The 13752-nt window shown below is 38.1% G+C and overlaps 1 protein-coding gene across 8 annotated transcripts in view; it reads right to left on the reverse strand.

Annotated features, from left to right (window-relative positions):
- The window catches only part of Ccnt2 (cyclin T2), a 33313-nt gene that overhangs the window by 5905 nt on the left and 13656 nt on the right, over positions 1–13752 (reverse strand). For 4 of the 8 annotated variants that reach the window (XM_038350219.1, XM_038350218.1, XM_038350216.1 and 1 more), the window contains 6 exons: positions 11673–11801; positions 9962–10022; positions 8032–8094; positions 5258–5303; positions 3552–3715; positions 441–511 (listed from right to left, as the gene is read on the reverse strand). In XM_038350219.1, the coding sequence (XP_038206147.1) occupies positions 441–511; positions 3552–3715; positions 5258–5303; positions 8032–8094; positions 9962–10022; positions 11673–11801 (534 nt within the window). Of the gene's footprint in view, positions 1–440; positions 512–3551; positions 5304–5421; positions 7211–8031; positions 8095–9961; positions 10023–11672; positions 11802–13752 lie in introns of those variants that run through there. The other 4 variants (XR_005287755.1, XM_038350221.1, XM_038350220.1 and 1 more) reach the window with 4 other exon arrangements.

Consider the following 13752-nt stretch of genomic DNA (forward strand, 5'->3'; position numbering starts at 1 on the left):
AGAAACAATGACAGCACGGAAATTTAATAAAGTCTTTGCTTGTAAAACTCTATAGGAAGTATATTGAAATAAACCACCTGGACTCAAGCTCTAAGGCAATAAACGGATGTAACAGAAGACTGCAAGTTTTGAGAATTAGATACAATTATATTCTAACCCAGGACTTGAGATAGTAACTGGTGTAGGCTTTAGCCTCACTTGTAAAGCTACAAGAATTGCCCCATGACTAAGAATAAAAATAATTGAAAGATATATGATATAGAGAGTCCACTAGACACAGGATTAAACAACTACGAGCACCTGCAGTCCAAGCGTGGCACACTGTACTAGGAAATACTGCAAGGTGCAGTATTTAAGCATTCCGTTTCAAAGTGTTCGGAAGGCAACTTCTAGGAGTGACAGATTGATATACTTTTGTTAAATCCTGCCAATTCTCTTACCCTCCAGTTTCGAATCCTCTTCAACCTACTAGGCGTTTTCTCCAATATTTGTAGAAACTCATGTGTTAGCTCTAAAAATAAAATTTAAATTTAAAGCTTAGATGGTGCCTTTAGGATGTGAACTTCTCTCAGGTGGGCAGCATTTAACAGGGGTCCTAACAGCGTATCTCTTTCACTGTTAACTTCCTACTCATTCTTTAGCACACACAGAAGTAGACACAACTTCAACTGTTTATTTCAAAACTGAATTCATTTAAAAAAGATCCCTCAAGTACAAAAAGACAAGATCTCCTGAGTAAACTGGGAGCATGGGAACCATGGGAGAGGATTGAATGGGAGGGGAGAGGAAGGAATGGGAGCAGAGAAAAATGTAGAGCTCAATAAAATCAATTAAAAAAAAAAAAGAGAGAGATTTCCTCCTTCCCAGCAGTTCACTTGCTTACTAAGAAAATAAACTCTTGTGGAGGGTGGTGGTAGGAATCTCAACCAGACAAACAATATAGCAATATTTAACGTAGAAACGAGTCACCAATGGGTTCTTTAAAATTAGCAGGCTAAGTTTGAGAAAAAGGTATTCATTTGTATATCCCTAAATTTATTTTCCCCAACAGGCTTAATTATAAAGAGAAAGAATAGCTCTACAATGAGAAACTCAACACCACCATTATCAAGTGACCAGCACGGTGGTAAGACACGCTAAGTGAACACTGTCCCATGCTTTAAGAGGCAAGCAGAACAACCTACTTCTGCAGCATTCTTGCCAACAATGCTCAAAGTCAGCGATGAAAAAAATATCAGACAAATTGGAAATCACTCTGTAAAGTCACTTACTAGTTAGTCCTCAAATCAGAAGCAATGAGAGAGAGAGAAAAAGAGAGAGCAAGAGCACATGCTATCCGGACATTTCAATCGGATACAAACAGAACCTAAGACCCTACACAGAGAAAATAGGGAATTCTGAACAGAACCAGGTTTAATTAGCACTATTAATACCAGTGTTAATCTCCCAATCTTATAATCAAATATTATATAAGACGCCAACAGAAGCTATCCATCCATCCATCCGCCCCCCAACCCAGCCGTCAACAGACAGGGACTCATGCAGCCTAGGCTGGCCTGGGAGTATGGCCTCAAACTGACTCTTCTAGCTCAACTCCTAGGGACTTCTTCACCGAGGTCTTTCTTCCTTAGAGCTAATCTACAGACAGAATGAGATATAAACCACTTTATACATGCACCCATTCACACACAGAGACCCTCATAATTAGGCTAAATCTAAGCCAATGCTGTTTGGGGGCAGTTACTAAATGAGTAGCTTCAGGAAGTAATAGTAGAAATACTAAAGACAATTCAAGACAACTTGACCTAAACAGAAATTATGCTACTATTTTAATATATTGAGTTCCAACTTCCAAATCAATAATGAAATTGAGCCTATGCCTATATAGAAGTAGAGGAAAATACAGGTGGCTCTTATGTCAACGATAATAACAATAAGGTTATAATAGCTTAGATATGACCTACAAACAAGAAAAAAGGCAGATTACTTATAATCTACTGACTGCTAAGGCAAGACAATGACATAGTAACTTGACTTTTTCAAGGTAGGGCAAAGGGGAGCAAATGAAAAGGCCATTACTGGTGGTTTTTAGATTTTCTTTCCTCCAAATAAACTAGAAAACAAACAAAAACACCCTAACCATTTAAAAATAGCATCTTCAGATGGCCTTAGTTGGTTAGAATATGATGCAGATAAAAAAAAAAAAAAAACATGAACATGGAGGGTAGTGGGAAGAAGATCTACTTATTTCTCCCAAGAGGAAGAAAAAAAAAACCCAACGTGTTTTGTAAGTGGGGCAGGCCAACAGTCAGGCAAATGTGACCTGCAGTCCCACTACTGGCTTATAAACTGCTTGTGGCTCCTTTTCAGCTGATGTGGAGCTATATTTACAACAGAAACCCTACTGCCCCACAAACTCTAGAACTCAGGGCTCTGCACTTTCTATAGTAAGTCAGTACTTGAATAGTAACCGAGGTAAATAAACCCTGTGTCCCCATCAGCCCTCCTCTTGTAAACAGAGACTGGAAGCCTAAAAACGGGTAAGCTGAAAACCTGTTTGTTGTCTATTTTCTTTCTGAAATCTAGCACCTGCTTGAGTGCCACTCACGCACCTTAACAACCTATCTTATTTTTAAAAAAGCTACCACTGTCTTTTACCAGAGACCCTCAAATCTCAGGTTCATAACTGGTAGGACTTGTACCTAGTTTTCTCCTAATCATTCCTAATTAATTAATAATGTAAGAGAACATCACAAGGAAGAAACCCTTTGGCCTAATGTTTCAGTTTATATAGGAAGCTAGTACCCAACTTTTTACACTTCTAAAAGTGCTTGGGATTGAACCTAGAACTTTATCTGTTCTGAGTATACATCCATTTCCTAGCTAGCTACACCCTGGTCCTAGTTGAAAAAACCAAACTGGTAAGTTATATCTCCAGCTTATTCTTTGTTTTTATTTCTTTGAGACAGGGTCTCCCTGTGTATTTCTAGATGGCCTTGAACCCAGGATCTATCTGACTTTGTCTCCCAATTACTAAGATTAACAGTATGTCATCACACCCAGTCCATCCTATTCATGGTCCACCGACCTACAGTATTTAATGAGGCAAGGAGACAGATTAGAACAAAATACGTATATGAAAATGCCATAGTGAAACTCATTCATTACATTATTTTGTATACAAACTTCAAAATAATAAAATTTAATAATTCTATTTATTGAGGAACCCCAAAAAGATTTTGTGTGAACTGGTGGTTAGTAAACATTTCATGGTTAATATGGTTCATAGGTTCCTTATTGCAACGTACTCTATACTTTTAAGTTCTTCCATCAAATTACTAAAATGGAATTAAATTCAGGCTGTAAAGAGACGTTATCTTCTGAAATCCGAACACTAGTAAATTAAAGGACATCTGGGATTAACATTGGAGCCACTGTGGTGTACATGTGGACCGACAAACACTGGCAAGTGCTCCAGGTAGCTAGTGCATATACAGAAAAAGCTTACACTATAGTCTTCACATAGGAAAGGACCTCTTCCCTCTGCTTACCATCTAGCAGCTCTAGGGTAACTGTAGGGTCCACATATTCCCACCAGTGCTTTCCATCAGTTGACACAGGGATCTCCCAATTGGACCATTTGCAAGCCAAATGAATGCATACACATGCTATCACTGTGGGTTTGTACTGAAGACAGAAGGTCGTAAGATGCAAACTGTTGTAGAGTGGATTTAAAAGTGGAGGGCCACAAAAATTCAAAATATGTAAAACAAAGAAAAACATTTGCCAGTAAGACAAAAGCAAACATAAAATCAGAAGTGTATTTCTTTACATAACAATATTCTATTAAGAGTGAACACTACTGAAATAATAAAAAACCTTTATATAGATCACTTCCCTCATTTTCATCCCTCCACAGCATAGTAATATTTTATCTAATTGATTAATACTAGTTAATTTTTTTGTTTTAAAACCTAACAATCACACAAAGGTAAAACAGTATATTTACAATAATCATCATATACAAAATACAACCTTTTAAACCTTTTTTTGTGGTAATCTTGGTTTTTTTTTAACATTATGAAAAAATGTAAAGACATTATAAAACAAAGCAATTTTAATAGCACAATCAAAGATCAGACCATTCGATGTAACTTAACAGCAAAAGTACTTCTTAGTATGTTAGAGCTGTTAGTCCCTGTTCATGTACATTTCTGTGTCCCTTCCAGCAAAGCCTCAAAGAGAACTTACCTTTTGCAAAAAAAAAAAATTTCAAGGCTCAAATAGGTTAATACTAAGAAATACTATCTTTACTTTTCATTATATACCAAAAATTGAGCACATGACATTTTATAGGCTAGCTTTTTAGGCAAAAAAAAATTTTTTTTAATTAGATTTTGGAGACAGGGTCTCATGTAGCCCAGACTGGCCTCACACTCTTTGCATAGTCAAGGACAACCCTGATATCCTGATCTTCCTGTCTCTGTCTTCCAGTCTGGGATGACAGGGGCATGACACCACGGCCAATCAACTAAGTTTTGCTTAAATCAAAAAGGTACTTTGGTGAACTTCCACAGTGCCCACTTAAAAAACTTTCAACATTTAATACCAACCCAGAACAGAATTATGCATTCAATTTTAGAGCCTCCTTAAAACTACTTTTCTAGTTTAGAAAAGGTGAAACACACAAACACATACATTTTCACTTTCTATAAATGGAAATCGAGACTTCTGGAATAAAGACTATATCTCTGCTAGTCTAGGCACTGATGATATTTGACGACTTCTAATTTACTGTTTGGAATATTATCTAAAACAAGTCTCAAATCACATAAATTTTACTTAAGAAACTTTAGCAATTATTTTAAAAGACTGGATAAATGTAAAAATTAAAAAAAGAAATGTCATTTAACTATAATTGTAAACTAGAAATAGCTTTATACTTACCAAGTTTCTAGGTTAAGTTTAGCTCTGTGTAATCTTTAGCTGCTATTCAGGCTACCAAGTTTAGACTTATGCACTCACAAATCGAGAATATGCCACCAGAAAGCACCACTACACTTCACAGTGTGCATTTAACCCCTCTGTGCCCGAAGTCCCTTGTACAATACACCGCAAAGCAACCAGGAAGGTACCACCACAGTAGATGGTCCAGTCTCCTGTTGCAACAAGGGCAAGAGACACGTTGAGGGGGCCCTGCATTAAAGGAAGCTATAGTGTGCTACAACAGTGCAACAAAGAGGGTCAGGATAACAACCTGTTGGTAGCCATGAAATAGGATGTCTGTGCCAAATCCTTGCTTGCTGTAAGAAAAGAAACAAGAACGAAGACAATATCATCAGCCTCAATGTGTAAACACCACAAAACTCTCAATACAACAAAACATCAAAGATTTGTACACAAAAAGTAAATTTTACTTACTACTTACAAATATCACAAGAGCGCCATCATTTTCTATACTACTGAAAATCTTCAACAACATTCACTCAAATGTTTCTTGCTATCCCCCATAGATCTGAGAAACAAGCCGATTTGCTTTTAGCTAGGCTAAACTTGTTACTAAGTTAAGCATCTAGTCAGCTAAAAGTTGAAATAAAGCATTCTCCTGGATTTAAAAAAAACAAAAAACAAAAAGAAGAAGAAGAAGAAGAAAAGATTTTTGAAGTCTAATACAAAATACAAAGAGTTGCCTGCCAAACTTAATCCTGTCATCATATTTAGGTTGGCTTAAATTTCCTTCAAAATGGAACAAAACAACCCCCACCCCAAACTCAGAGCACAAACCTCAGTTCTTTATCACATTATTACACATTACCAAAAAGTAGAAAACCCCACCACATTTGTTTTAACTTACAGATTCCAATTAAAGATAATACCTAGAAAGAGGAGTTTTCTAAGGGGAATAAGGATGCTTCCGACACTGGTCCCCAACAGGAAAGCAATTTTTAACTAGTTCTGTAAGACACCGAACAGTTTTTCTTCCCCTTCTCCTACCCCATATCCTTCCCAATAGGAAGGACCCCACCAGCCCCCACCCCTTCTGTTCAAAATCACTGTTTACCTAGCTTGACAACCCCAAACCCCACCCTCCCTAGTCCCCAGACTCCTTCCCCTCCTGGTTGTCACTCTTGGCACCTGAAATCCCTGCTGCCCCATGTGATCATCAAGGGAGGGTTTAACAAAAGGGACTGGGTCTGGCAGAGCTGTGCTAAGGAAGACTGTCAGAGCACCAGAGGTCTTGGAGGCAGTGTGACTTAAGTATGGTATTCTTTCCTGGTGGGGAGGGAAGGAGAGATCAGAGTGAAAGGTCCCTGTAAAATGACAACAGCCAATTCTGCAGCAAAGTAGCAACTGTCTCATCTGAAGTGAGAGGTGAGGGCTTTATATGAATCACACCCACCACCAAACACACACACACCCCATAAAATAATAAAAACATTCAATTGTGGTAACACATTTCCTAAGGGCTGTATCTAAACAGGAATGAAGGGAAAGTAGTCTAGTTAGCTCAAAGTTGTAACAGGGAAGGAAACAAAGACACTAAAGATAAAAGAACATCCCTCCTTTAAAGGGAGGAAGCTCAGCTACCTCAAAGATGAGACAGAGCCCCCACCCGCTGTGATCTCTCTCTCTCTCTCTCTCTCTCTCTCTCTCTCTCTCTCTCTCTCTCTCTCTCTCTCTCTCTCTCTCCCCCTCTCTCTATCAAATTTGCAGTTTTCTTAAAGTGTTAATTTAAAATCCAGCTTTATTTCCTAAGGCAATACATACACCTTTGTTAAACATATACTAATGTCTTTCTTCATTAGGTTCCTGATTTAGAGTAAATTACATGGTCTGCTACCTTGCAAAAACTATTTATTCTTTCAGATTTTCAGGAAGATTAACCTCCCACCATTTCTTCTTAATTCAACATTTATAACTAGGTAAGTTAGCCATTTAAGTCTGTACTGTAACTAGGCAAGAGAATGTGCTACAAAATATATTTGTATGATTGTGAAGAACAGGAACCATAATTAAAATATTGTGATTTACAAAGTGATTTCACTGATAATGTGACCCTAGGATTAAAAAATATGAGTCTTGCAGACTGGTGGTGGTGCATACCTTTAATCCCAGCACTTGGGAGGCAGAGGCAGGAGGATCTCTGTGAGTTAGAGGCCAGCTTGGTCTACAGAGTGAGTTCCAGGACAGCCAGGTCTGTTACACAGAGACCCTGTTTTGGGAAAAAAAAAAAAAAAAAAAAACCCACAAAACTCTTAGAACTCTACTTTGTTAGCAAGGGTGTTGGCTATGGAGACCCTAGGCTTATTTTCCAGTGTTGTTAGTAGCAAAACAAAGTGCTATCTAGATATAAAATGAATTCAATTTAGAATGAATGAGAATATTACAATGCGCGCACACACACACACACACACACGACAACAAAAATCCCAAGGTTTTCAAAAGTCTTAGCCATTTTGTTTAAAAATCCTGCAAGTAAGAAACCAAAAACAGAGGATCTTATCTTCAAAAGGAGGAAAAACACAGGACTGCTCCCCAGAGGCTGTGATGTACCCATAAACAATCCAGAACCAGACACGCAACACTGGCAACCTGTGGGAAGAGTTCTAGGGCCACAACACAGACAAAGGGCTCCTGTTTACCTAAGGCTCAATAGAAACATACGATGTGCTTTGTTAGTTTTCCCTATTATCACACAAAAGCAACTAAATGCACAGAAATAGACGAATACTACTATTTCAAAATTACATTTTGCCCCCCCCCCCCCAACTGTTGAGACACCGTTTCTCTATGTAGCCCTGGCTACCTTGGAACTCACTTTGTGGACCAGGCAGGCCTTGAACTGACAGAGATCTGCCTACCTCTGCCTCCCAGGTGCTGGAATTAAAGGTGTGTGTCACCACTCCCCAGCTTACATTCTCCCTTCTTAATAAAACCCAACAAAAGGCTAGAGGAATACATAGCATCCATACCAATCCTAGAGGAAAGAAAACATCAACACTCATCCCAGATGGCCGAGGGACCACTCACCTCTTACTAACTGGGTGCATTTCACTACATCTGTGTGTGGGTGTTCAATGGTGATCTCAAAACCTGAAATGAAAAGCACTTTTTTTCCCAACTACTTACCACTACAATACTTGCCTGAGTAATGCAGCTCCCCATAAGATGTCTAATATACTCTTCAGTATTAAAGGGAAATCCAAAGCCAACATTAAAGCTTCTCATTGCTGACATGTCCATTACCCTCCAGAATAAATGATAACTAGTTTCTCATGTCTCAATAGGAAAACAGACAATTATTTTAAAAATATCAAGGCCATCTTGATTTAAAATTCAGAGTTTTGATTCATCTGATTTCAAATCATCAAATAATTATTATGGCAGCAGATTACACATTTTCTCCTTTTAACATTAAGAATCTTTGTTTCAGAAGGATGAGGGAAAAATTTCTCATAAACATATCTGCTGAGCCGGGCGGTGGTGGCGCACGCCTTTAATCCCAGCACTCGGGAGGCAGAGGCAGGCTGATCTCTGAGTTCGAGGCCAGCCTGGTCTACAAGAGCTAGTTCCAGGACAGACTCTAGAAACTACAGGGAAACCCTGTCTCGAAAAACCAAAAAAAAAAAAAAAAACAACAAACAAAACAAACAACCATATCTGCTGCCAACAGCAGCATCAAAGAATTTTACACACAGCAGCTCTATTCGTTTTACTGTTAAACCAAAGGGGCACAGCTATATCTCCTAATAAGAATCATGCGGACAGTGAGCCACACAGGCAGGCTGTTTCTAAAAACAGCTTCAGAAACGCAAGGAAAAGTGTTGGAAAGTTTTCAATGACTATCCAATCAGCTCTTCCATGTGGCAGGATATTTGCTTTTACTACTTAGTATCTTTAGATTGCTTAATCTAAAATCTAACAAATGAGTAATCAGTGTTTATAAAGGTATATTTTATTTACATCTTTCTTGTAATTAACTAGCAAAATAACATTTCAAACAAAGAGATGTTTTTAATGCACACTTAAATAGCATGCATCCATTCTCTGAGTTTACGAATGCGTCATAAGGCATGAACATTGTGTAGTGACTACTTTTGTTAGTAGCGCTGGGGATGGAACACAGCCCCATGAACACAGAAGTTGAGAGTTCTTCTACCTGACTCCTACCTTCAGCTCCTATGTAATGCTTTCATACCATAAAAATACATCTATGTTTTATAATGTGTCATATTAATATCAAGTGTTTGTAAGACGTAATTTTGTAATTAAGACATTATGTCAAATAACCGGATTCTAACTTCCACTTTTATATCTTTTGATAGAACTTAATTCACGTGCTTTAAATAAGTTACTTTTATAATAAAAATCTGCCAGCACATGTAGCTATGCTTCTATTTGTTTATTTGAGACAGGGTTACTATGTAGTACTAGAAGTCCTCAAACTCACAGAGAGCCGCTTGCCCTGCCTCCTGAGGGCTGAGATTAAAGGTGTGTACTTACATTTCCATTCAACATTTGAAAATGGAATAGCAATGAAATAAAAACAAAAAAAATTTGCTATAATAGAGCAAATCTTATTCCATATATAAAAATGGGAATGTAAAAGGTAAGAAAACTGCCCCAAGGTTACAATGGTTGTTAGAAACTTAACAGATTTAAATTCGGATCTCCCCAGAGCTTGTATTTATCTGATCTCAGCCTGTTATCTAACATTCCTTTTCTCTTCTTTTCTTTTTTCTTTGGTTTTTCTTTATAGCCCTGGCTGTCCTGGAACTAGCTCTGTAGACCAGTCTGGTCCTGAAATCACAGTCTGCCTACAAGTGATGGGATTAAAGGTGTGCACCACCACCACCTGGCCCAAAACTAGTTTTAAACAACTTTCTTCAATAAGAAGCTATTCTAAAAATTTTTGTTTAGAATATTACATTAGTGAACACAAAATGATATGAGCACATACCCAGTGTTTGTAGCATTATGGTTTCAAGTAAAACCAGTTCTTGAGTCTGCTGAAGATAAGCCTGTCAGACAAAAATGGTATTAGACGTTTAGAATAAACACAACACCACTAGTCCTAGACTGTTAGACCTCATGAGGATTATAGTTCAGTAGTTGCTTACAAATACCAGGCAGTAGATGGAGCATGTTTGCTCTTGGGACAAGTCTAATACAGATAGTAAACAAAGCCAAAGGAACAAATAAAACAGAGTGCCACGAAGCAGGGTAGGTTAACTGAATAAAGACCCACAATCTGCACAGCCTAAATTCACAGGTACTGTTGCCTCTAGACACCAAGGACAGGAGCACCAAGCCAAGGAAGAGCACTTAACTCAAACCTGACTTTGAAGAGAAAACTTACCAACCTCGTCTGTGAGTTAGTTTTAGAATTAACTTCCTTAGAAAACGCAAATCTTAAGTCCTGGATCAATGTCATCCATTCACCATAGAGAAACAAATTATCACAGAATCTTTTCTTAAAATCCAAGAACCAATCTCCCTTTCTCAAAGCTCTTGGAAGAAAGAATATAGACATTTTCCTGTTACCCCAGTCTTAGCACCCTAACAATCGACTCAGATGAGAAGTAAGTCAATAGATCATATTTGAGATGGGCATGGTGGCTACTCCCTTGGGGGATGAGGCAGAATAACTCAGTTTGAGGCTAGCCTAGACTAACTATATACAGAGCTAGACCAAGTAGATCTGTTCTAAATGCATGCACACACACATATGAAAGTTCATTTTTCTGAGACCACACTAACCCCAGGCAGTGAAATCACCTTTAATGTCACTAAGCTGATTTTTAAAACACTAGCATGTACATACTTGAGTGAGTTTATTCTAACAGCAACTATGAGAACTACTGTCAAACAATTACAATTGCTTATTATCCAATGTATGCAGTGGTTGTTTTGTTCATTTAAAGACCAGCATTAATTTATCAATCTTCTATCAGAGTCTAAACTTAGGACTTTAAACTTGTCCTACATCATATGGAACTAACAAAATTTGGTAGCCACTAAGTGGGTGAAGAGTCCCGATTGAAGGACTTACCTACCCATAAAGCTAGAAAAATTGCAAAGGCCCACACTTGCAGGTCTCATTTTAGGATGTCATAGAACTTGAGAAGGGTAACCAAACTAGAATAAACTGGAGTCTTACTATTCCTTCCTCTGCTAGCAGTTTCACTGAAGAGTTACTCAACTTCTGGTCTTGGACACACCTACCAAGAGGCCACATAGGACCTATCCTTTCCACTGAAGGTATGCTGTGAGGATAAATCACTGTGGAGGTTTGATTAGGAATGGCCTCCAAAGACTCATGTGTTTGACTGCTTGATCCACATGGAGTGGCACTATTAGGAGGTGTGGTCTTGGTGCCCTGCCATGATGACAACGGACTAAACCTCTGAAACTGTAAGCCAGCCCCAATTAAATGTTTTCCTTTATAAGAGTTGCCGCGGTCATGATGTCTCCTCATAGCAATAGAGACTCTAAGACAGTCTCTGAATTCTCAAACACTTCAAAATAACTGTGAATCAAGTAGCATGATTCAAAGCAATATAATTCAGGATGACATACAAATTCATGAAGCATAAAAAAGCATGTCAGATAGTTCCTAGATTCAAAGTTATAAAGAAAATGAAAACAACAGAACCCCCATTTTTACATACATCACATTTTGTATCCAGCAGTGGTTCTAGGGGGTGAAGACAAGCGTGTGCTACTTTGATAACATGTTCAAGCTTTCGAGCCTGTTCTTCCACTTTTGCAGCCAAAAACAATGCAGTAGGTGATATTATCTGCAGAAGAGATTTTTATAATTGATCATTTAGGGAACAGTCTCTACTTCCTGGGGCTGAGCAGGCAAGGAAAGGAATATATTATTATAGCATGAAGTATACACTGGCATTGATCTAAAAATAAGACTGAAGTAAAAGCTTTCCTGTTCTTTGGTGCTGAGGATGAAACCAGAGATCTGCACGTTTAAACACATGCTTTACCATTGAGTTGTGTGTATCTCCAGCACTGATCTAGTTAATTCTCATTCTTCTCTCCTCTCCCCCAGACCAGTGCAGCAATAGGATACACTGTGTATCAACATTTGTGACACTGATATTCTCATGATTTAGCACCATAGGACCAGTGTCAATATTACAAGTTTTAAGTCATTATTCACTACATTTGTTTTGCAAATAAGATTTTGACCTTGGTTAAGTAAAAAATAAGCAAACAAACTTTAGGATTAGTGTGTATACAGTGGAAGTAAAGGAAAAAATAATACAAAGTGATACCACAGCTTTAGAAGAGTTGAGACAAAAGGCCAAGCACTGCACTGCCTCTTCTTTCGGCTCAGCCACTACTTCTGAGTGCTTCCAAAGTCCAGCACCAGCTTCCTGTGTGGCTAGGAATCATGCTATCTTATTTATGGGGCACAACACAAAGAATTCTAAAAATGAACAGGCTACACATAATCTTCATTACTTCACTACACTAATAAAAGCAGCTAAAACACTGAACAACAACAAAAACAAAAACAGGAGAAACATAATAAAGACAGAGAGCAGAACCTTTGCTAAGAGATCTGGAAAGTTCTACCCCATAAAGTATAATAAGGCAAGTTTCTTGGGGTATAAGTACAGATAACACTAATTACACTGGCACTGACGATGATAGAGACACACAAATTTCAACAACTACCTATTCCTTAAATTATTATAAACCAAACAATTACTGACCCAGAAACCAAACAAACTAAAAATTCTTTTTTTTTTTTTTAAAGATTCTACACAAAGGAGCTGGAGACACCTCAGCAGTTTAGAGCACTTGTTACTCTTATAGAGGACTCAGGTTCGATTCCCAGCACCCATACCGTGGCTCACAACCATCTGTAACTACAGTTCTAGAGGTTCCAATACCTTCTTCTACACCCCAACGGCACGGTACACAGGCACACATGCAGGCAAAGCACACCCCCCCACACACAAAAAGCTTAAAAATTTATACACAAAAATTCCCCACAGAAAGGTAACTTTTAGATGCTAAGACGCAGGTACCTATTGTTCAAAAGTCAAACAAACATCTGTCTAGTATACAGGGATCATTATTCATAACAACAATGATGGGAGGTGGGGAAAGATGAAAAACTTATCACTAACAGATCTGTGCTTTCAGTGTAGGGGAAGGAACACCCTTTTCTGAAGACATTTGTGACTGATAGGAAATCCATATTGGAATGTGGATCTGAAGGGGACTTTTCCAACTTAACTGAATTAGCACTAGAGTAAGTAGAATAGAAATGATTTTGAGAAACTTTTTCTGTAGAACTTGAGACAGTCTCACAATGTAATCTTGGCTGGTCTCTCAAGAGATCCTCTGCCTCTGACTTCTGAGCAAAGGGATTAAAGGGGTAATACTATATACTACTACATTGAACTTTGGTTTCTATTACAATTTGTGTGTTCAATAACTCTCAAAGGCCCTCAATAAAACAAAGGTAAGTGCTTCCCCACAGTCTTGCATTCATGATCTTGCATACAATCTAGAAGAGGAACAGCTAGGTAATCTAGCCTTCAAATGCTAATAATAACAACAAGAGGAAAGCAATAGAGATTCAAATAAAAAACAAAGGCAGATTTAAATCTCCTTCCCAACTACAGAAGTTCTCTTATTTGCTCAATCACAATTCCCAATCGTTGTATCTCCCCATTCTCTTCACACTAGCAAGAAAAACAAAACACACACACACACACA

Source organism: Arvicola amphibius, chromosome 12, assembly GCF_903992535.2.
Source record: "Arvicola amphibius chromosome 12, mArvAmp1.2, whole genome shotgun sequence".
NCBI lineage: Eukaryota > Metazoa > Chordata > Mammalia > Rodentia > Cricetidae > Arvicola > Arvicola amphibius.